Below are 23,681 nucleotides of genomic sequence, written 5' to 3' on the forward strand. Positions count from 1 at the left end.
GAATCTATTAGATGGCAGTGAGTTTGGCCTGAAGGCTTTGTATTCCTCCCTTTGAATGTAGCCCATGGAATTACGTTGGGAGGAGGGACTATACTTCCTTTCTCCCTCCCAAACCTTTTCAGCCTGAGCGTCTACAGATCACACATCTGCTTGTAGATCCCGCCAAGTGCTGCAGGGGTAATGTAGAAAATCTATTTCCCTCTGCTGCCTTTCACGCTTGCCCTCCTCCTAAAGGGGAGATTGTGTTATCCCAGCTAAATTAGTCTCAATTTAGAAAATACATTGCCTGAGGTAAGTATGTTTGTTCCTGATACTGTCAGCATGTATCTTTTAGGTAAATTCGATGTCCCGTTCCACCATGATTCTGGTAAACCTAGCCACCTGTGTCTGTTTCAGCAACTAAAGGACTTGCGAACCCACCAGAGACTGCAGAGAGGGTGGGACTGGCAGCACTCATTATTCAGGTCCGTTCAGATCCAGAGACCCTTTGGCTTGGCACTGGGACGAAGCCTGGAGCTGAGCATTTTCTCTCTGTCATTTAGGACTTCAAAGGTTTGCTCTTATCCGACTATCAGTTCAACTGGGATCGTGTTTTCCAGAGTCGCGGGGACACGGGAGTCTTCCTGCAGTACACACACGCCCGGCTGCACAGGTGAGAAGCAGCCGCGGGGAACTTGCAGGCCTGCGCTCGGCCTCCCTCGGGCGGGGTCCTGGCTGTTGCACTTCCAAGACCAAGAGGTCTATTTTCCGTGCTAATCCAGCACCGCATGTTTAAAACCGGGGACCTCCTTGGTTTTCTTGTTGTCGATTGTTCTTTATTGAGCACCTAGGGAAGAAAGCCTTTCATGGATATTAGCTTATTTAATCTTCAGAGTAGCCCTGACAAGAATGTACTGTGAGGTCTGTTTTACAGATGAAAGAATGGGCGTTGGGAAACTTGTTCACATCAAACAGTGTTAGTTTTGAAGTCGAATGCTTTATTAAAGAGATCAAGATGTTATCAATAAGTGATGACAATTATTTGCATCTGTGTGTCCGAGATGACTGGTTTAACCCTTGGCTTGTCTTTTTGTTTTACTCTGAACTTGGGTGGCGGACAGTTTGGAAGAGACATTTGGCTGTGGCTATCTGAATGACGTCAACATTGCTTGCTTACCAGAGCCACAGTCTGTATCCATTCTCCAACATCTTCTCAGGTAAGACGTTTCCTTACTGTTTCTAAGGGTGCTTCTGCATAGTCAAATGACTGTGGGCATTTTTGCTGAACAGAAAGCGATCCGGTGCACGGTGGTGCATAGTGCTTGACTGGAACTGGAAGGTCACTGATTGAGGCAAGTCCTGGCAATCTGCTTCCATAAATATTTCACCTTAGGAAACCCTATGGACAATTCTCTTCTGTCCTGTGGTCACTGGACACACAACCACCACAGCATATAAGCCAATAGCTGCCTCCTGCCGCTAGCCAGAATTTTCCCAAAGGTATCACCCAAAAGTGATGTGTCCCATGGACTAAGCCCCTGTTCAAAGTCAACCCTCAGGTCTTCAAAAGTGTTACCAAGCTGAGTTAGCACAGATGCTGAGCATCCTCTGGCCCTGCCATGAGACGGGGAAGCTGGGTCAAGCAGCTTAAGACTCCTTTGGAAGAAATGTCTCTCCCTCTGTGATAAGGAAGAGGCTTCCCCTGCTTCATGATATCAGGTCAAGTCTCAAGACATCACCATACTGGGCAAAAGCTCGCAGCTCTGACAAACACAGGTGGTAAAGCCAGATGTGCAGAGATGAGTCTTTAGAAGGGATATGGGTGGTAAGGATCAAGGCAATTTTCCCTGATCACCACATGATGACCCCTGGTAGTTTCTCTGGGGCTAGATGCACAAACCTGGTTGAACATTGGGGGTAGTTTGCTAATTTATGGATGGGCGGTGGTGAACTTGGCTAGAGGCCTTTTACATGCAATTTAACAACCATGACTAGGATGATTTAAAAAGTCCTGACATCAAAGAATGTCGGGAAAGAAGTGCCTTTGCCTTCAGATGAACACCAGGTGTTTTCTCATATCCTCTTTCACCCTTTATGATGTCGAGTCAGCCTTTCATGGGAGATCTTTCATTTTCATAGTGTGACGTGAACACGCTTCCTCTGCCAACTGCCCCTGTCGTGTTTCTTTCAGGTTTGATGAGGTGCTGTATAGATCGTCTCAGGACTATCAGCCCAGGCACATTGTCAGTTACCTGCTGACTCTGAGGTACTTTCCATCGGGTTGCTGGCTTCTTACCGTTGGTGTGGAGGCTAGTGGTGGCAGATTGAGAAGCATGGGCGAATCCATGGTTCAGCATACTTTCTACTCCTCTTAGGAGTTCTTCAAAATAAATTTTTTCAGATCTTGCTATTTTCAAGCACTAAATGACGTGAGACCACTGAGGCAGAGAGCCTTTCTTTAGTCTAAAATCTCTATAAATCTAACTCTTTTTACCTAAGAAATAATGTGCTTGAGTTACAGAAATTCTTGTTTCATCTTTGCAAATTAACAGTGTTCACTCATTCACATTCAGTGATACAAATTGTGGCAATTAGAATCCAGTGAACAGAAACTGACATCTACACAGGTGGTGATAAAAATGTTTACGTGCTGTGGTAGAGTGCGCATACAGGAGTAAGTCAAAAAGTATTGCTACAAAATCATAAAGCCATTAAACAAAACCACCAACATATGAAGTTTTTATTTGTTCACTATTAGCTTTCATCTAGTTCTGTACACGTTTGAAGGCAGTGTTTCCACCTCTCTAACCTTCCCTGAAGAACTCTGAGTTCCTTCATTAATACCACATCCACAAAGGTGGTTTCATGTCCTTGAAGGACTCAGGTCGTGGTCCTTTTAAATAGTCTGACTTTAGAGAAGAAAAATGCGTCTGAAGAAGCAAGGTCAGGGCTGTAGGGTGGGTGGGTTGACAGTTTCCCAGAAGAGCCATTCCTAACCTCAAAGAATGAGCAGTTGTGGGGAACACTTGCTGGGCGTTTGAAACTTCCCGGGTCTTTTCCTCATCAATGCAGTTTTCCGTTTTCTCAGAACTTCCTCCTAAGAAACCCCCGAAATCAGCCTGTTCTTTAAGAAAATGTCAGGACTACCTTTGGAGTTCCAAGTAGTTGCTCTGACTTTCTGAGTGGACCGCTCTGCCTTGGACTCCTCGCTGCAGTCTTCCTGGCCTTTCTTAAAATACTAGATCCATCTGAAAACCCGTTTCATGTGGAGCCGCATCCCTGTTAACTTGTTGCAAAGCTTCAGTAGTTTGGGGAGATGTTTGTTTGTTTGTTGAAGCACCTTACTGAAACAAAGAGGTATCTTATTGCCGACAGAAGAGAACTTGTCTAGAGCCATGGCTGATGAAGACATGCTCGTACATACTTTGACATAAATCTGTGCATGTATGAACTGGAACCCTAGTAGGATGACTTTTTTTTTCTGTCGAGAATTTTCTTAGGCTTTATTGTAAATCAGGTAGGTGAAGATTTACAGAGCAGACCATAGTTATACATTAAACAATTCATACATACTGACTCACCTCATCCATTACAATCTCCCCAATGTACCATCATTTATTCCAGGTTCCTGTTTCTATTCCTCCTTCTTGAACCCTCTGAATTTATCCTTGAGTAAGGCTTCCCTTTGATCTTAAATAGCAGATTCATCAAACTTGGAGAGTGAGTTCATTTCCAGACCTGCAGAGTCAGTCTTGGTCTCACCACTATCCAATCAATATGCTAATCTCTTTTCCTCTGGTGAGTTCTGTTCCACATGTTTCCTCTCTACCTAGGATCTCCTAATGGCATTCTGTTCACAACAGTGAGGAGTAGTAGCGGCACCATTTACTTCTTCTGGTTTCAGAGTTGTGATTGGTTTTCATGGTCTGTGTGCCTTAATTTCCATTAGTAGCAATACCTTTTGACTTACTCTCTTACCTAGGGGATCAAAGGAAGCCTCTCAGAGGGAAGGAGGAGTTAGGTATTTAAGCAGGAGACAGGAAAAGCCCAGAATTGGGCAAAAACATGAAGCCTTAAAAGAACTGTAAACACGGTCCTGGGTGGGAGGAGAACTGAAGCATGTCAAGACCTTTTCACCAGGCAGCCCTCAGCTTCAGGACAGTGGAGCCCCTAAAAGTTTTAAGCAGAGGGGGTTGAAAAAAATCAATCAGCTGGAGGGGAAAGAATGAATTGGAAGGCCAATCAATGACACTGATAGGAATTCCCTGGTACGGGCTTTGGTATATTTGAAAATGAGCCTACTTTCACCTAACAACAAGGGTATCGTCCCATAAATCTACTTGAGGAAATTCTTGCTATTAAAATCTACTGACACTGGAGACCTTTAAATTCCACTTACACATATCAAGAGGTCAGTCTTGTTAAATGTATTTGTCATTAAAACGAATGACCGTTTCTCTGGTACAATCTTCATTTTGCTGCTATACCTAATGGAAAAGGGGGAAGGGTGGTGTGTGTGCAAAGTGGAATGCCGAGTCTACTCCTCCCTCCTCACGGTGAGAGGAAGGCCAGGCCATGTTACACCTCTAATTGTAAAGGACACCTTAAAGGAGGAAAACCTAATGAGTAAAGCAATCCTGTATATTTCTAAGACTAGCAGTGAAATTATCTGAACAACTTGCTACCTGGTAGTAATAGAACCAAGACCAAAATGTAAAGGTCCTTCTAGAAGAGCAGTGGATCCCCATCTCAGCTTTGCCACTTGGGATACATCTTTGAGAGTAAGATGAGCTCTTTAGCTCCTGTTACAGTATGGAATTACTGCTGATCCTAATCATAATCTCCCTCTTCCCTCCCTAGTCATCTTGCAGCCGTGGCACATAAAACACTGCAGATCAAAGACAGCCCTCCTGAAGTGGCTGCGGTATGTTAATGCTGTTTCCTGCCTATTCCCTAGCACCCTAGACTTACAAGTTCTGTAGATATTTCTGAAGTTTTCTCTTGTTCAACTATAATAATGCACTTAGTGATTCAGTAATTAGAATTGAGCTGTAATATCAATGTGTATGTACTCAGCATTGTTACAGCAAATCTTGGATGCTTAGTCCCCCTTGTCTAAACCGTATGGTGTGATGACAGTCCCCACAGCTCTGTGTGGGCCAGTGTTACTGAAAGGGATGGACGGGATGCTAGTTGATACCTTCTGGGTCTGTCTGCATTAAATCCTACTCGGAGACACTGGTGGGGTCTTTTTCTACTATAAGAAAGAATTTGTAAATCTTTCTTATTCTTCTACTTTTAGCCTATTCTAGAACTAAACATATAACCATTTTTAAATGTGTTTTATAGGCCAGACTTCATCTTTTCAGAGCTGTCCGTTCTGTCCTAGCCAATGGAATGAAGCTTCTTGGAATAACACCTGTATCTCGGATGTAATATTGGACTATAATGGCTTTTAAAATGCCAACAGAATTCTAGCTATCTAGTCTCAGATGGCTCACTGTTTAAAATAGGGTTTAAATTTTATTCTGTGTCAATCTGTATTTTATGAAATCAAAATAACTATCAACTTAAGTGTTTACCCTTTAAAATAAACCTGAGATCCCACATGATCAATAAGAACCAAATTAGTCGCTATCAATTCCGTCCCATGGCGCAGAGTAGAACAGCCCCTTTTCTCAAGGCTCTGGTCTTTCAGAAACAGATTGCCAGTCTTCTGCTAAGGCACGGTGGTTTCAAACTGCCAACGTTTTGGTTAGTAGTTGCCTGCTTAAACATTTGTCTCACCTGGGGACCCCACATGGTCAATAAACCAAACTCACTACCATTGAATAAAAAGCTCCATCTTCCTCCCAAGGAGCGACTTGTGGTTTCAAACTGAGGGCCTTGGGGATCGCAGCCCAGTGGGTAACGATGACACCACCAGGGCCCCTACATTGTCAGTAGGTACTAAGTGAAGAGTAAGTAAAATGGAGTCAGGTCTCAAAATTAAACTCTGGCTTGAGGTTTCTGATAGTGTGATTCTTCCAGAAGCTGTTATTATAACAGACCATTGCAACTCTTTCATCAATTAATTGTTAAGAGTCTCAATTTTCTGATATGCATTGCTCGTTTCCAGTTTGGGAGGACCACCTCTTTGTCAATACAGTTGCCCACAACCTCACGAGTACAGATCTCATGTCTCCCTTTGAGTTGATGCAAGCAAGGCATCTTTTGCTATGTGAACTCGGGCACTGAGTACATTTGACTAACAAGGATTTACTAGTACAGACATTATTCTAAGATCATTTACCTGTTAAACTGTAATCTGAGTTACATTAGTTAAACTGTAATCTGAGGTGGAGTTTCTCAAACAAATTCCTTCCCATATTTGCAAATTGCTGACATGTGATTTATGGAGTGTGTTCTAGTTGCCTAAGTAGGGTGTGATCGGTGAGCTCCCCATTTGCCAGTAGTCCCATTCCGATATGCTATGATTTTTCCTATATGGTGCCACTAGAAGTTTTCTGAATTCTGCTGACAATATTTTTTACAAGGAAAGAAGCAAATTAGCTTGAACTCAAGCTTCTTTAGCCAGAATGAACAGGTTTACAATCCAGATTGCAAACGTTCTGCATAAAGTAACATTAAAATTCCCTTAGCACAAACCACCCATGGACTGAAATTGGACATTGGGGACATATCTGTGACACCTCTTTCCCAGATCAGTGATAGTCTCGTCAGCATTTGTCAAGTGAAATGACACAGCAGCAGAAGTTGTGAGAACCTCAGCTTTGCAAAACCAGCTCCTGCAAAGGATGGAGCATGAATTTCTGCAACTGACAGCCCCGTACCCCAACTGCTGTCTTCCTGTAAATTCCTTTTTTAAAGGGAGTCAGAGTTGGTTTTGCAACCAAAGAACCCTAACAGATACAATCCAGTGTACAGAAAATAAAAAATTAATGTTTGGGTTTTTCGCTTCATTGTTACATTACCATAATGGTCATACCTATAATACAAAAAAATTGATAAAGTAGAATTCATATAAATAAATTAAGTTTATTGCTGAATTTCCCCCATTTACATTATAGAAATCTCTTTAAAAACACTGAAATTGCACAAATTACTGAGCGCCCAACAGTTTAACATACTTTATAAAAAAAGTACAAAAGTGACATTAGAAATTGTTTTGAAGAAAAGTGTATTGTCTAAGAGCAAAGAAATACGAATCCAGACAATGAATGGCACAAATACAGCACTAAGGAGGACTCAGACATGTCTGAGTCACGTTACAGGTGCATTTTGAGGAAAAGTTAACACATTCAATGTGTTCTGAACTAGCCGGTCGTGTCTCTCTCTCTTTGTAAGAGAAGAGCTGGCTTAGCCTTTGCTGCTGCTGGGACAAAGTACTGTCCGTGAGTGGAGAAAAGCGAGGGAGCGTCCCCCTCCCCTGGTACCTGAACAAGAGAACAGTTAGTACAGAAATGGCTTTGGCACTTCAACTCTCAAATATAGTTCCAGACCACTTGTAGCTTCACATGATTCTTTAACACCACGTCTCCGTATTTGTATGTACATTATATATACAATTGTAAAATTCCTTCACTGTAAAACAAATCAATTTGACCCCACTCCACATTAGCAAGTAACTCAGGTAGCTTGCTTCTTATGCCACCGACGACTTTGCTGCTGTTTTCACTTGTTTAAGGAACCCTCTGGGATTGGCTTAAGGCTCTAGTTTAATGCAAATGTTTTAGTCTTAATAGGAATGACTCTCGAAGACATCACACACCACTGACTCTCTCTTTTGAAGTTGTTTCTCCTTCCTGGATGGATGTAGTGTCTTGCCTGGGTAGTCCATAAAGATAAATAGATACACACACAAGAAGGGTTCCCAGAGCAAAGGTGATTGCTAGGAAGGAAAAAAAAAAAAAAGCTTAATCTGTGTTTGTTTCTCTACAACAGGTAACAATGATCAACATTTTAAAAATTATTGTGGGCTTATATGATGGCAAGTTTAGAAATGTCATCATTTCTAGCACAATTTTATTAAAGGTAAAATCAAGGGAATGACAATCATTGATTACACATCCCTCAGGAACAATAATATACCTCTCTTTCCTTGAACACTCTGACACAACATACCAACGTTCCTTTTTGCTGGTTTTGAAAGTGGGGGCAGGGGGAAAGGTGTGGTTTTACAATGTTCTTAGAAACCTGTGAATGTAGAGCAGCCATCCTCAAATTACGGCGTGCGGCCGCCGAGGACATTTATCCGGCCCGCCGGGTGTTTTTGCCCCGTTTGTTTTTTACTTCAAAATAAGATATGTGCAGTGTGCATTGGAATTTTTTCATACTTTTTTTTAAAAACCATAGTCCGGCCCTCCAACGGGTCTAAAGGGCAATGAACTGGCCCCGTGTTTAAAAAGTGTGAGGACCCCTGGTATAGAGTCTTAAGATAGTTGAGCAGAATTCATACTTGTGTGACCAAAGATTGAAACCACTGACTGTTACTGAATGGAAATGAGGTAGTGATGCCCTGCTAGCTCTGCCTCTTTGTATCCTAATTCTGAAAACCAGGACCAAGAAGCCGAATCACAACGGGTTCAAATGTGACAAAAGTAATATGTAAATAAATGCTTTTATCACCATCTTACTGCACGTTCTGTACAAAACTCATTCATATTCTATATCAACTACTATGACCCAATCAATAGTTTTAAATACGGTAAATACACAAATGATATCAAGATTAAGGCTTACCCATGGCCAGAAACGACCAGCTTTGCTTTCAAAAAAGAGGGAGGAATTAATTTAAATCTAAATGGAGAGCTGAAAGATTGCTAAGGCACTATTCATTTTCTAGACTCACAGTAAGTGCAAACATTTTACACTGAGTATTACAAAGAGGAGCAAAGGCTTTTTTCAGCATAAAGATGGAACAGAACTGCAATTAAAAGCTCACAAAAATCAGAAGACATCTAATGGAGGACCTGCAGAAACTTGAGTACTTCAGGGGTGGCTTTACACAAAACTCTTATCTGTATGTCTAGAGCTGGTCTAAGTACTTTATCTGAGAAAAGACCCCAGGAAGTGGGTGACAATCCCATTTTATATATAAAGAAACTAACAGGTTAGGTAGCTTACCCAATGGTGCACAGCTAATAAATGGTACAGCAAAAACTTGAAGCTGATGGTGCCCGGCTATCAAAAGAGATAGTGACTGGGGTCTTAAAGGCTTGAAGATAAACAAGCGGCCATCCAGCTCAGAAGCAACAAAGCCCACATGGAAGAACACACCAACCTATGTGATCGCGTGGTCCCAAAGGGATCAGTTATCAGGCATCAAAGAACAAAAAATCATATCATTGGCTGCACACCTCCATGATACAATCGCTGAAGACAAACGGGTGCATAAGCAAATATGGCGAAGAAAGCTGATGGTGCCCGGCTATCGAAAGAGATAATGTCTGGGGTCTTAAGAGCTTGAAGGTAAACAAGCGGCCATCTAGCTCAGAAGCATTAAAGCCCACATGGAAGAAGCACACCAGCCGGTGCGATCACGAGGTGCCAAAGGGACCAGGTATAAGGCATCATGCAAAAAAAAATGTATATATACATGTGTGTATATACATGTGTGTGTATATATATACCCCGTAGTGAATGAAGGGGGAAGTGCAAAGTGGAGACCCGAGGCCCAAGTGTCGACCACTGGGGATCCCCTCACAGAGGGGTTTCGGAGAGGAGACGGGTCAGTCAGGGTGCGATGTAGTACCAACGAAGACCACAGCTTTCCCCCAGATCCTGGATGCTTCCTCCCCCCAACTACCATGATCCGAATTCTACCTTGCAGGACTGGATAGGGCAGAGATTGTACACTGGTGCATATGGGAGCTGGAGGCACAGGGAATCCAGGGTGGACGATGCCTTCAGGACCAGGGGTGTGAGGGGCGAGGCTGGGAGAGTGGAGGGTGAGTGGGTTGGAAAGGGGGAACTGATTAAAAGGATCCACATATGACCTCCTCCCTGGGAGATGGACGGCAGAGAAGGGGGGGAAGGGAGACTCCGGATAGGGCAAGATATGACAAAATAACAATCTGTGGATTATCACGGGTTCACGAGGGAGGGGGGAGAAAAAAAAAGGACCTGATGCAGAGGGCTTAAGTGGAGAGCAAATGATTTTGAGAGTGATTAGGGCAAAGACTGTACGGATGTGCTTTATACAATTGATGTATGTATATGTGCGGACTGAGATAAGAGTTGTATAAGCCCCTAATAAAATGTAAAAAAAGAAAAATGATTAGGGCAAAGAATGTACAGATGTGCTTTATACAATTGATGTATGTATATGTATGGATTGTGATAAGAGTTGTATGAGCCCCTAATAAAATGTTTTTTAAAAAATGGTTTTCTGGGATTTCCGTATGCATTTATAATAGCTATCAATTTTAATGTGAAATGTTAATATGGGCCACATTGCTTTCTTTTCTTAGCTATTTGACAGATTCCTTGTTTCCCCCTCCGTCCCCACTCCCCCCGACAGATTCTTCTTCCACATTAGTTTGTGGTACACTAACTTCTCAGTAAAGAATATACTGTCCACAGGTCTGTTTGAATAGGACAGGCTGGATGAACTATCTGGAGGAAAAACAACGGGACCGACAGTTCCGGGGGGACTTGGGGTGGGGGGGTAGGGGGGGTAAGGAAGTGGTGTTAACAAACCCAGGGACAAGGGAAAATCATGGGACCCCAAATGGTAGAGAAGGGGGAGTGGCAGGCCTAGTGGGAAATGATCAAGGATAAGGTTGCTTAGAGAAGAGGTATACTCTAGCCCAGGTGGCGATGAAGCATGGTAGTAGGGCAGGAGGAAGGTCAAGGGGGATGGAGGAAAGAGTTAGGAGTCAAAGGGCATTCATGGAGGTCTAGACAAAGACATGTACATGCAAATATATATAGGAGGATGGGGAAATAGATCTATGTGTCTAAATTTATAGGTCAAGTATTAAGGTAGCGGAAGGACCTTGGGCCTCTACTCAAACACTCCCTCAATGCATGAATACCTTCTTTTATTAAATTGGAACTCTATGATGCTCACTCTCCCGACACAACGGCTGGAGCCAAAGTGGGTGAACAAGTAAATGTGGTGAAGAAAGCTGATGGTGCCCGGCTATCAAAAGAGATAGTGACTTGGGTCTTAAAGGCTTGAAGATAAACAAGCAGCCATCTAGCTCAGAAGCAACAAAGTCCACATGGAAGAACACACCAGCCTGTGTGATCGAGTGGTCCCAAAGGGATCAGTACCAGGCATCAAAGAACAAAAAATCATATCATTGACTGCACACCTCCATGATAGGATCGCTGAAGACAAATGGGTGCATAAGCAAATGTGGTGAAGAAAGCTGATGGTGCCCGGCTATCAAAAGAGATAGTGTCTGGGGTCTTAAAGGCTTGAAGGTGAACAAGCGGCCATCTAGCTCAGAAGCAAATAAGCCCACATGGAAGAAGCACACCAGCCAGTGCGATCACGAGGTGCCCAAGGGACCAGGTATAAGGCATCATGCAAAAAAAAAAAAAGATATAAGTGTGTGTATATGTGTATATGTATATATGTATGTGTATATATGTATATATATATCATATTAAATGAATGGGGAAGTGCAGAGTGGAGACCCAAGGCCCAAGTGTCGGCCAATACAGATCCCTTCATAGAGGGGTTTAGGAGAGGAGATGGGATAATTAGGGTGTGAGGTAGTATCGATGAAGAACACAGCTTTCCCCCAGATCCTGGATGCTTCCTCCCCCCAACTACCATGATCCGAATTCTACCTTGCAGGGCTGGATAGGACAGAGGCTGTACACTGGTACATATGAGGGTTGGAGGTACAGGGAATCCAGGGTGGATGATACCTTCAGGACCAAGGGTGTGAGGGACGATGCTGGGAGAGTGGAGGGTGAGTGGGTTGGAAAGGGGGAACTGATTACAAGGATCCACATGTGACCTCTTCCCTGGGAGAGGGACAGCAGAGAAGGGGGGAAGGGAGACTCCGGATAGGGCAAGATATGACAAAATAACGATGTATAAATTACCAAGGGCATATGAGGGAGGGGGGAATGGGGAGGGAGGGGGGGAAAAAAAGAGGACCTGATGCAAGGGGCTTAAGTGGAGAGCAAATGCCTTGAGAATGATTGGGGCAGGGAATGTATGGATGTGCTTTATACAATTGATGTATGTATATGTATGGATTGTGGTAAGAGTTGTTTGAGTCCCTAATAAAATGTAAAAGAAGAAAAGAGAAAAAAATGATTAGGGCAAAGACTGTACAGATGTGCTTTATACAATTGATGTATGTATATGTATGAACTGTGAAAAGAATTGTATCAGCCCCAATAAATTGTTAAAATTTAAAAAAAAAAACAAAAAGAATATACTGTCGTATAAAAGTACCCTGTAATGTTAAATCAAAATGACTGCTTACATAATTCAGAAGTTAACATAATACTGGACGCAGGCTAGGGAAAATTACATTAGTGGTGATAACAGAATACCAGCTATGACAAAAGAGACCTCGCTCATTGTTATGGAGCCGACGCCGAGTCATAGCAACCCTCGAGGGCAGGGAGAACGGGCACCATGAGATCGAGACTGACTGTAACTCCTAAGGGACTAGAAGGCTCCATCCTTCTCCCGGAATGTCAGCTACAGTAATAGATTTTGTATTGATTAAAAATACATGAAGCAAAGACATCTTCGTGAAAGAAAACCCACAATTGTATTATAATTTCAAAACCAATGTGTAGGTCTAAAAAAAGTTGAGTGGTGCAAATGAAGGGGAGGCAAGAGATGTTTTCTGCTCTTTCCTTCACACAGAAAGCCTGCTGAAAGTAATCATTTCCTAAATCCCGTGTTTGTTTCCTTTAAGTTGCTAATCACACTGATTGCACCCTGAATCACTCAGTTGTCTTCCACCTCTCTATTATTACCTTTGGAGCAGAGAGGTCCTGATTGGGGCAGGGCAGAAGAGGGGAAAAAAATAAAGTTGTATTTTGGAACTGAGGGGCCCATTTCACATAGGACCAGCCCGTGCCAGCTTACATTCTGGGATCAGTTCAACAATCTGAAGTACTGCTTCACTGGTAGGATAAATGGTAACATAGCTAGAAATTTTCTATAAACACAGTGATTCATCAAGGAAATGAGGCTCTTGTAGTACAAGATTAATCAAGGAAATGAGGCTCTTCCATGTTAATAATTTAAAAGTCCAAACAACTCACTTATCTGTAATCCAAAGAGCATCACAGATGCAACAGTGGAAAGTACAATGGCGGCAGCTGCAGAAAAGCCTTTCATGATGTTGTCCGTGTACTTGACCACAACTGACGTGTAGAGGCCTCCAACACTCGCAAGGACTTGTACACAGAAAGAAAGGAAATCTTAACACTCCAGTAAATGAAACATCCTGCAAAGGTAAGACAACTTTCGTCCCCAGAGATGACATACTAATTTACCTAGGAAATCTTTTCCTTAAAAGCAGCCATTTGAGAGTTTATATTAAAATTGAGTAGTCGTTCTGCAGAGCAACATTGTATTTCAGATGCCCAGAGGGCTATGTGGTCTACTACTAGATCGTACACATTTATTGCTAGCACATTAGATACTTGTGATTGTGAAGGCAAAATTGCTTTGGGATAGCTGTGCCACAGAAGCAAGTCAATAAAACTAAAATTACATTTTCAAACTGGTATTCACAGTCTCAAAGGAACAATTTCAAAATGCCGCAAAGGCTTAAAATGGGCATCTAACATTTAAAAAGGGAAGGAGGCGGGTCTACCCAGAACCTTGAATTCCCAGATACTTACAGATGACAAACCAGACATAATATGTGTAACCATAGAAAAATCCTTTTTCTTTAATTTCCTCTCCATCTGACAAGTAGACGCCAACTAATGTCACAACAATGCCCGATAGATACATTTGAATGTTTCTCACCCAAAGGGAAGTGTCTGAACTCTTTAAAACTTTTTCAAAATACACTCCTGAAAGAAAAGTAGACATGCAAAGATGAAATTAAATAAAGATATGAGAAATTAAAGGTTTCTCATTTAGAATAACATTCATACATATAAAGTCTGTGGTTTGGGGAACAAATGTACTTTAGGCTAATTAAAGGGAAAATTTATTATGCACGCTGTGACAGGACATCCTGAACAATACCAGTAAGCGTTTTTGCAGATCTTATCAAATGAATAATTAAGAAGGAACTTTTTATAGGTGCCTTTAATAGAAGACTACTAAGATTATGTTTAAGAATAGTTTCTACCTGTAATAGCAATAAAATAGATCACAAAAGTTTTGTGTACTACATATTGCCAATAAAAAGGTTAGGCTGCCTATGGTCAGTTGGAAAACTGTTATTGGAGTGAATTATCGTAATCATATCCCTGGCACATGTGTCTAGTAGTAAGCACCCCTAACTTTGCAAAAGAAACTTCAAAATTACCACTTAGAATTTTTTCAGAGGAAATAACACAACTCGAAAATTAAACAGTTCTTGCTGGCTGAGTGAAGCCACATTCCTTTATAGCAGGTTTCTAAAACCCAAATACATGTATAATTGCACAAGAGCTACGATGAACTCCCTCACTTGAGAATCAGTTTTGTGTGCATGTACATTTTTCTAGGTGGAAGGTCCATAGCTTTTCTCAAGATACTCCAAAGAAATTTAGGTTCTTCTCCTAAATGCCATATATCATTGCTATAAGCTTTATACTTTTAATGACTGTATGTTTTTAACAATGATATTAAAGATTTTAACATAAATACTACGCTAATTAGAGATTTAGGAATTGACTCTAAAACACTAATCAACCCACAAGTCTAATGAAAACCAAGACTGTTCTGATTAAAAAGAGCCTGAAAATGACAGCTGTTACAATTGTTATTCCTATGTTCGCTGACTTTACAATCTATTTGGTTACTAGTCAGTGCCCCGCTTCTCCAAGCATACAGTGCTATTAAACCCTTTCCTTCGTTGTGCAATGAAAGTCTGAACCAAACAGATTGATGGGTGTAAACATGTAATCGTTCAAACTGGAGCTAAACATCAAACAGTGTATTCTTTTGGGGGGGGGGCTTTTTTTTTTGCTAGCTCTTAAGAATAAAAGTTTAACATGACACTATCATTAACTAATTAATTATATATATTCCTACATTTAGCTTTTACCCACTCTTATAAAACATCTTTACAAACAATATGTCACTCCCATTTTCAGCTGGCGTTTATAGTCAAAATGTTTCCTGATTCTTGGAATGGCACAAGTAGAAGATAAATAATAAAGACTTATAGCTGTAAATAATAAGCTCTCCTACAGAGAACGTTAAGGTTTTCTGTTGGGACTATTTCTAAAAGACACATTCCCCATATGACATGGCATTCAGACTTCCCTGCCTGTTGTAGGTTCAATGGAAAGATTGCCTATACTTGTGATCCCAGATGCCCATTGCTATTTGGGTTGCTGGCTTTGTGTTCTCTTCCTCCTCTTTTGTGTGTTACTTTCAGGTGTTTAATTTTCTACGGGGCTCTCCGTCCTGCTCCCTTTGCACATTCCTGTTCATCATCTGCTGAAACAGAACTTCTGGTCACCAGGGAAAACATACTGAATGGCTGGCATTAACAACTTACAGCGGCAGGATCTAGCTTAAAGACAGCACCATTTCCAGGGAAATGGAAATAAATACTTGGCCCTTCTGAGCTAATATTCTCCATTTTCAGATGCAAGTCTTTTTGCACTTACTTCTGGGTTCTTGGCTGAACTGTGGAAGAAGTAGATTCTTAGATAACTGCAAGTATGAATAAGGACTGAGGTCTGAACTGAGTTCAATGCTACCACCTACTTATTAGAAAGACAGCTGACACAAAAGTAAATGACAGAAAACAAAGCTTCAAAAGGAAGAAAATTGTTAGCTATGATAAGCTATGATAAAGGTAAGCTAAATCTCGGTTTAAAGGTGATGTATTCAAAAAATTGGACGGAATACAATGGTGGCTTTATGATTTACCTGCAAATCCGGAGCACAATACAGCAATTGCTATGGCGCCAAACCCTAACAATGGGTTCTGTTCCATCTGTAATATTAATTTTGTAAGAGTTATTTTAGTAACTAACAAGTGGAATTCATCCAAGAGACCAAACAAATGAAAAACAAAGTCTGCATCACATATCCACCTGGGGGTACACTGGAGAAGAGAGACAGGCAGTGCCGGGCCAGGGACCTGATGTTTATGCCTCAGTGTCATGAACTGCAGGCGGAACCTGGGCAACTGCTGCCTATTTCGCTGTGTCTACGTCCAGCAACAGAAAAATGATTTTTCTAATTGGTCCTAGTTCTATTGAAAATGTGTCCTCTATCAGATATGGTAATTCTATAGAACAGGGGTCCTCAAACTTTTTAAACAGGGCCAGTTCACTGTCCCTCAGACCCGTTGGATGGCCAGACTATAGTTTTAAAAAAAACTATGAACAAATTCCTATGCACACTGCACATATCTTATTTTGGAGTAAAAACACAAACGGGCAAAAACACCCAGCGGGCAGGATAAATGTCCTTGGCGGGCCGCAGTTGGGGAACCCCTGCTATAGAATAAGGCAGCACCAAGCAAACAAAAAGATAATCACAGAAATAACCAAAGCAAGGCCTGAAGAGTGTCCCTCACGTCACAGCCATGGAAGCGCATCATGTAAACCTGTCTTCACATCTACTTCCTATTCCCTACTATGATACTATGACCAAGCCCCTGACACGGAGTTTGGCATAACCAGCCTGCTTCACAATTTTAACTCCCGCCTTCGCTCTTACTTAGCCCGTATAGCATCATTCTTGGAAACAGTAAGACTTTAACTTGTTTTATTATGTTGCTACTTTGATGCAATTTTTGCACAAAGATGTCAAAGTTTTACTATCATCAAAAGGCAGAATACTGGCTTTAAGTCTCTCTTGTTTGGTTGTATTTTTATCCAGATAATTACAGAATACCTGCTAAATGCCAGAGATGAAAATGAATAAAATGAGGATAAGAAAACTGGAAAGCTCTTAAATAGTTCACATGAGAGACTGACAGGTATACATGATATGGTAAGAAAAGTGCTAACGGAACCTTGGGTTCTATCTTTATCTCCTCGCCCTTAACTAATACTCATGGGTTTTCTTTGGACTTTCCTGAGAGATGAATACTAGCGATAGCATCACTGAAACTCATGAGACTTGTGGCTGTAATGTGGCCAGGAAAGCACATTTTGTTCAAAATAAGTAAGTTTGATGTAAAGAGAAGACTTCTTTATGCTTATACCTATGGGAGAAATCTTGCCCTGAAATGTTTACATGAAGTTAAAAGGTGAAATGAAAGTATACTATAAGTGTGGTCCCTGGGCCAGCAGCAGCAGCACTTTAAACTTGACAGAAATAAAAATGATCAGGTCCTACCCCAGGATCTCCAAACAAAACAAACCCTCACTGCTACCGAGTCAATGCTGACTCACAATCATCATACAAGACAGGGTAGAACTGCCCTTGTGAGCTTCCAAGACTAACTCAGAAGAAGAAAGTGGCTGGTGGTTTCATACTGCAGACCTCGAGGATCACAGCCCAATGCATAAGCACTAGGCCACCACAGGGATCCAGGCTACTGAATCATACACTCTGGGGTGGGGTTCAGCAATCTGTTTCAACTACCTTTCCAGTTGGTTCTGAGGTACACTGACGTTTGAGAATCACAGTTAAGCAGTGATAAACTCATGGACATGGATGGTTCCCTGATACAAGTGACAAGACTGGTATACATCTCAGAGAATATAATGGTGAGAGGTTTAACCTATCCTGGCATTTGATGGGATGAAATTCAAGCTGCTAAGAACAGTCTGATAAATTCTTGCCTTGTTTCCTTATCAGTTTAATTTCTATACAAGTAGGAAAAACAATGATAGAAACTGCTCCGTTGGATCTGACACTGCTGGGTGATATTGTGGAAGTAACGGGCACCTTGGAGGAAGGCAGTCGTGTCATCACAGACTGAGTCATAACTAGGCACGGCACAGAGACATGTACTGCAGTCTGGAATAAATCAAAATACAAACACTGAAAACCTCAAGCTAGAATTCCTGGCTAGTGGGAAGATGGTTCAAGAGGAAAAAGAGGTTCTGAAAAATGAGATGATGGTGCACAGTAAAAAGGGAAGAAAGAAATCACATGACAAACCAAGGGCGGCATCGGTGAACTCTGATTTTCCAGGGACGTACAAAAGAAGAGATGAAGTACACATTACCTAGAGGACGTGAGCCAGGAATCTCAGACGAGCTGTGAAGAAACTGAAAATTCAGACTGAGCAGACATTGCAAAGGTACTTAACAGCGCTAAAGGCGGCTGTTAAAAGTACATTTAGTTCAGTGAGACGAGAACATCTCTTGGGCTAGATAATGTACTGTTAGATAACAGACAAAAGAGGATTACCCAATTCTAACTTCTCAGTGAGTAGTTTGAAAAGGAGGTGTAACAAAGCATACTTACAAGACAAATAATATCCAAGACATTGAATTTGTGAGACTATGAGTATCTAGTTGAGTACATTTTTTGACCATGAAAAATAACAAACCAGGACATAAAAACTGGAAAACATGCCAGAAAACTTGAATAGGGCAAATGCTGTCATTTTCAAAGTGGCAGAAGGAAAGAAGAAAGCCCGTGGAAATTACAGCGCGCTGTGCAAGCCGTACGCTGGGAGGCCAGTGCAGTGATCAGGAAATCTTTTGGGCTACGGGCAGGCTCAAGTGCTATGCCTGGTAAGTTACTAACCCTCTTTGCCCATCAGCTTTCTCATCCAAAAAATGATTGAAAATACTACTAGCCTAAGATTACTGACCATTTTGATCAGAAGGCCTACAGAAGAATCCCAATCAAGAGGGAGAAAAATGTAGAACAAGATTTCAAATTCTCGTAGAATACAGACTTCCTGAAGTTAATAGAGGCTGGATGAACCTGGATTACTATCCTGAGATAATCTTTAAACCTTAAACTTCAAACCAAAAACATGCCCTGAAGCCTTCTTTAAACTTAAAACAATACTCCCACTGCCATCGGGATGATGCGGGCTCATAGTGATCCTATAGGACGAAGCAGAACATCCCCCTTGGGTTTCGGAGGCTATCCATCTTCATGGGAGCAGACAGCAGCATCTCTCTGCCCCCGAGCAGCTGAAGGAGTCTGCTGGCCTTGTGGCTAGCAGCTCAACATCTAACCCATACCACCACCACCGCTCCTTACAAAACTACTGCCATCATCGATTTCAGCTTACAGCGACTCTATCTAAGGTTTCCAAGGCTTACGTAGATAACACCCACCCTCCATCCTCCATCCTCCGTTGGAGAGTGGCTGGTAGGTTTAAACCTCCAACCTTGCAGTTAGTAACCAAACACGTAACTATGTCACTAGGGCTGGCTGTATAACCGAACAATTAAAGGAAAAAATACCTCACTGCCATCAACCCCTGTGGGTTTCTAAGACTGTAACTCTTTACCAGAGTAGAAAGCCCACTTTTTCTTCTTCTGGAGTGCCCGGTGTTCTCAAACTGCCTACTATGTGGCTTGCAGCCCAGTGAGTAAACCCTAGCAATAGTTTAGCTTAATTAGTAAAGAACATCTGCCCTTGAGCATTATGCTCTTTCAAAGAACTCTCGAAGGGAAGGAATCAAATTCACAATAGTAACTCAAATGGTTAGAAGAAATGGGGGCGGGAGGGGGGGTGAGACCACATTAATGGTAGAAGAAGAAGTCCGAAGATGAGGATGAGAATGCTTGCATAAGCTTAAGAACAGAACCAATGTCACTGAATTGTACAGGAGTTGGAATATGGTTTGTTGTGCATGTTTTCAACAACAAAGACGTAATTAAAAACTATCGGCTTCATATGATCATCTGATTACTGCAGGTGTGAGTGAATAACGTGATCGTTTTAGAAGAGCATGGGCCGTGAGTGTCACGGATGTGGTGTCAGTTGTGAGTCTCTTGTGGTTCTAGCAAAATGGTAGGACAGACACAGTATAAAGAACTTAAAAAGCTGAACAGAAAACAGCATTGTCTCCCAAAGAGTAAAACATGCCAAATTTCTTAATTGAAAGGATTCCTCCTATAGGTGATGTTTGGCAAGAACTATGACAGATTTGTAGAATATCTTGTATATTAAGAATAACAGCTGAGTGAATGACCACACTGAAGAGTGCTAATTAGTAAAAACAAAATCATGCTGGACAAGCAGATCCGCTCGCCTGTCAAGCCTTCAAGCCCTAGCTGATATCTTGCCTGCAATTTTTATAAGTGACCCTATAAACCAGAAGCACTCAGCTCAGACTCCTCCAACTTCCTGACCCAGAAAAATCATGCAAGGAAAAAAAGCTAAAGGGTGGTTTAGAGGCATACCCACAGCACTCAGGTCCTGTACTATACAAACATTTCCATGGAATCAAATCTACAGGAAGAATATTAGACACACACACCCAAAAAAAGCCAGTATTTTAAATTAGAAAAAGCTCATGCTGAGACACATCTGATCTGAAACAAATGTATTAAAATTAACACAGCTACATGTCAAGTATATTTAGGCAGTCCCCAGGTTACAAACATTCAACTTATGCTTGTAAGAAGCAACCCCAAAATGCCTATTATATTAAAAATTCAAGATACACATAATGGTTCTTATGAACAAATAGGCCCTACTGTGCCATAAATCAAAGCATTATTATTATTATATTATGTTAAAGATGCTTTAGTATATCTGGAAGTGTTTTTAATGTTTATTATGCATAGAAATAAACTTTATATATACTGTAACAAATATGTAACTGACATGAATCATACCTAACTCTTCTGACTGATGTATAAATTTGATATAAAAAGACTTAGAAATAGAACTTGTTTGTAATATAGGGACTGCCAGTAGTCAATTTGAGAATGGTTATTCCCCGACCCACTAAAAAGAACCCTAAATGCTGGTTTAACAAGACTGTAGTATTCAGAATAAAGGAGGTAATTAGCAAGCTATGCCTCTCACTACTCAAGCAACACCCGGAGAAAGTGTGACGTTCGAAAGTTTCCTGAGGAACACCAGAGGCGTGCATCTACAAAAGAAAAATAAGGGAAAGGAAAAGTTTGGAGCAGGAAGTGGGGATCTGACGTCTCTTACCTAGAAACCCTATGCGTAAATTAGAGTCGTTTAACTGAAGGAAGATGACACAAAATCCTCAAATGAAGCGAGCAGAGCTCTGACAGGTATAGGAAGCTACATTCTAGTTTAAGTATGAAAGAACCTGTTAGAGTGGCCCAAAGATCTGATGAACTTGTGCTCTGCCTTAGCTTACTAACTTTTCACATACGTTACCTATGTGAGGTGGAACCTTACATCTTTTCAAATGTTGTGTCACGTAAAACTCAAATGTAAAGTGTTAGCTTTACTTCCTAGTTTGTATGTGGATCAATGTTTTATATTATCATCCAAAATATGCACATGCTATTACATCATCTGAAGACAGTAAAGATTAACCTACAACTCACTGGGAGAAGAAAGGGGGACACACCATTTCTCCAGGAACTAGGCTAGTAAGTAACTACCTACAGAGGAACTGGCTTCCTACTTTCATCAATTCTCTGCAAATTCCCAGCTGCCTCGTGCTCCTTCGAGCCATGCTCCTCTATGTGCTACAAAAAGCAGAGTCTGACTGTAGGGAGAAGTCCTTGGTCTTCTGAAGGTCACTCCGCTGGAGCTTCCGTTCCTACTTGTCTTTAGGGAAATAACTGACTGAGGCATATAAGACAAAAAATTGGATACATTCCTAAACATTCAACTCTTAACAAACTGATGATTCTTCTAAGTAAAGGGCATTTTGGTCCTATTCTGTTGATCAATTATCAGTAGGAAAGCCTACTCCCTCTCCTCCCCTCCCCTCTAGTCCTCGGCAGGACAATATGAGCAGGTGCAAAAGGATAAACAACTATGAGTTGAGAGATTATGCAAACTTGCTAAAGAAAACCTTTACCTTGCCCAGTGTTTCTGCACTATCCATGAGACCTAGAAATCCTGTGTGGACCTTGGCTGAGTCCTACTCATAGGTTACGTAGTAATTGTGTCACCCTGAACAAGTTACTTTGCCTCTTTCCACTTCAATTCTGAAGGGGCTGGATAACATAAACCCAAATCAAACTCACTGCTATTGAGTCCTTGTTTACTCTTCTCTTTTTTTAAGACTAAACAGTATTTTTATTTAAGTCCTAGTGTTTTCAATATGATTTTTATTGTTTTTCTTATTTTAATAAATTATTTTATTGGAGGCTCTTACAACTCTTAGAACAATCCATGCATCCATTGTATCAAGCACATTTGTACATATGTTGCCATTAACCTTTCCAAAATGTTTTTTTCAACTTGAGCCTTTGGTATCAGCTCTTTTTCTTCCTCCCTCCCCCACCCTCCCACGCAATTCAGACTCTTAAATTATATTCAAGGTAGTTTATGTCTCTAACATTTTATATACATTTCCTCTTAAGAAACAGAGCATACAACCAAATGAAACCACACTCAAAGCCATGGACTGGAGTCTGACTCATAGCAACCGTATATCCGAGGGTATCAAAGGCTGTGAATCTTTATGGGAGCAGGCAGCCTCATCTTTCTCCCTGAAAACGGCTGGTGGGTGTCCAACACTTAACAGACAACAGAAAGCTAGTGCTACTGTCTGTAATAATTAGCAACATTATGCTGAGAAACTTTAAAAATCTTGTCTACTATGTTAAGTGCAAGAAAGGTAATCATACTGCATTCATCAGTGTAACTACTGCAAGTGGGTTACTCTTTTAAAAGTTCCCTGTTTTACTTATGATGTACATTTTGCTTCTTACCACAACTTTTGTAGCTTGGGCTGGTTTCCACTGTACGAGTGTGACTCCTCCACATAGCATAAACACTGAAACCCACTGTAATTTGCTGAGTGTCCGGTTTAACATTAAAACAGTACATAAAGCAGTACAAGGAATCTTCAACTGATAGGTCACCTGGAAGCAAAATAAAGAATTCAGCTAGTCTTTGTCACATATATATTATTTCTGATAACATTTACAGAAATATCAGAAAATAATTTTTTTAATCATTTTATTGGGGGTTCATACAACTCTTATCACAATCCATACAAGAATCCATTGTATCAAGCACATTTGTATATTTGTTGCCATCATCATTCTCAAAACACTTTCTACTTGAGCCCTTGGTATCAGCTGATTTTCCCCCTTGCCCGCTCCCTCCCTCACAAACCCTTTATAATATATAAATTTTTTTTTTCATGTCTTACGCTGACCGGTGTCTCTCTTCACTCATTTTTCTGTTTACCGTCCCTCAGGGAGGGGGTTATATGTAGATCATTGTGATCAGTTCCTCCTTTCTCCCCACCTTCTTCCCCTCCTAGTATTGCTACTCTCATTATTGTCCCTGAGGGGTTTATCTATCCTGGATCCCCTGTGTTTCCAACTCTTATCTGTACCAGTGTACATCCTCTGGTCTAGCTGGATTTGTAAGGTAGAACTGGGGTCATCATAATGGGGGGGGCGGGTGGAGGAAACATTAAGAACCAGAGGAAAGTTGTATGTTTCATCGTTGCTACATCACACCCTGACTGGCTCGTCTCCTCCCCGTG

The 23,681-nt window shown here is 41.3% G+C and overlaps 2 protein-coding genes across 2 annotated transcripts in view; one reads left to right on the plus strand and one right to left on the minus strand.

Moving 5' to 3' along the window:
- The window catches only part of RARS2 (arginyl-tRNA synthetase 2, mitochondrial), a 59,702-nt gene extending 53,715 nt beyond the window's left edge, over positions 1 to 5,987 (plus strand). The window contains exons 15-20 of the mRNA XM_075554794.1: positions 397 to 464; positions 543 to 652; positions 1,101 to 1,196; positions 2,171 to 2,245; positions 4,840 to 4,903; positions 5,329 to 5,987. Coding sequence (XP_075410909.1) covers positions 397 to 464; positions 543 to 652; positions 1,101 to 1,196; positions 2,171 to 2,245; positions 4,840 to 4,903; positions 5,329 to 5,415 — 500 coding nt within the window. The 3' untranslated portion in view covers positions 5,416 to 5,987. The remainder of the gene's footprint in view (positions 1 to 396; positions 465 to 542; positions 653 to 1,100; positions 1,197 to 2,170; positions 2,246 to 4,839; positions 4,904 to 5,328) is intronic.
- A 1,021-nt stretch (positions 5,988 to 7,008) lies between these two features.
- The window catches only part of SLC35A1 (solute carrier family 35 member A1), a 38,350-nt gene continuing 21,677 nt past the window's right edge, over positions 7,009 to 23,681 (minus strand). Inside the window, exons 4-8 of the mRNA XM_075554795.1 lie at positions 22,894 to 23,046; positions 16,016 to 16,082; positions 13,816 to 13,992; positions 13,231 to 13,365; positions 7,009 to 7,870 (exon numbers count right to left, since the gene is read on the minus strand). Of these exons, the coding sequence (XP_075410910.1) occupies positions 7,743 to 7,870; positions 13,231 to 13,365; positions 13,816 to 13,992; positions 16,016 to 16,082; positions 22,894 to 23,046 (660 nt within the window). The 3' untranslated portion in view covers positions 7,009 to 7,742. The remainder of the gene's footprint in view (positions 7,871 to 13,230; positions 13,366 to 13,815; positions 13,993 to 16,015; positions 16,083 to 22,893; positions 23,047 to 23,681) is intronic.

Source organism: Tenrec ecaudatus, chromosome 7 (assembly GCF_050624435.1).
Source record: "Tenrec ecaudatus isolate mTenEca1 chromosome 7, mTenEca1.hap1, whole genome shotgun sequence".
Taxonomy (NCBI): Eukaryota; Metazoa; Chordata; class Mammalia; order Afrosoricida; family Tenrecidae; genus Tenrec; species Tenrec ecaudatus.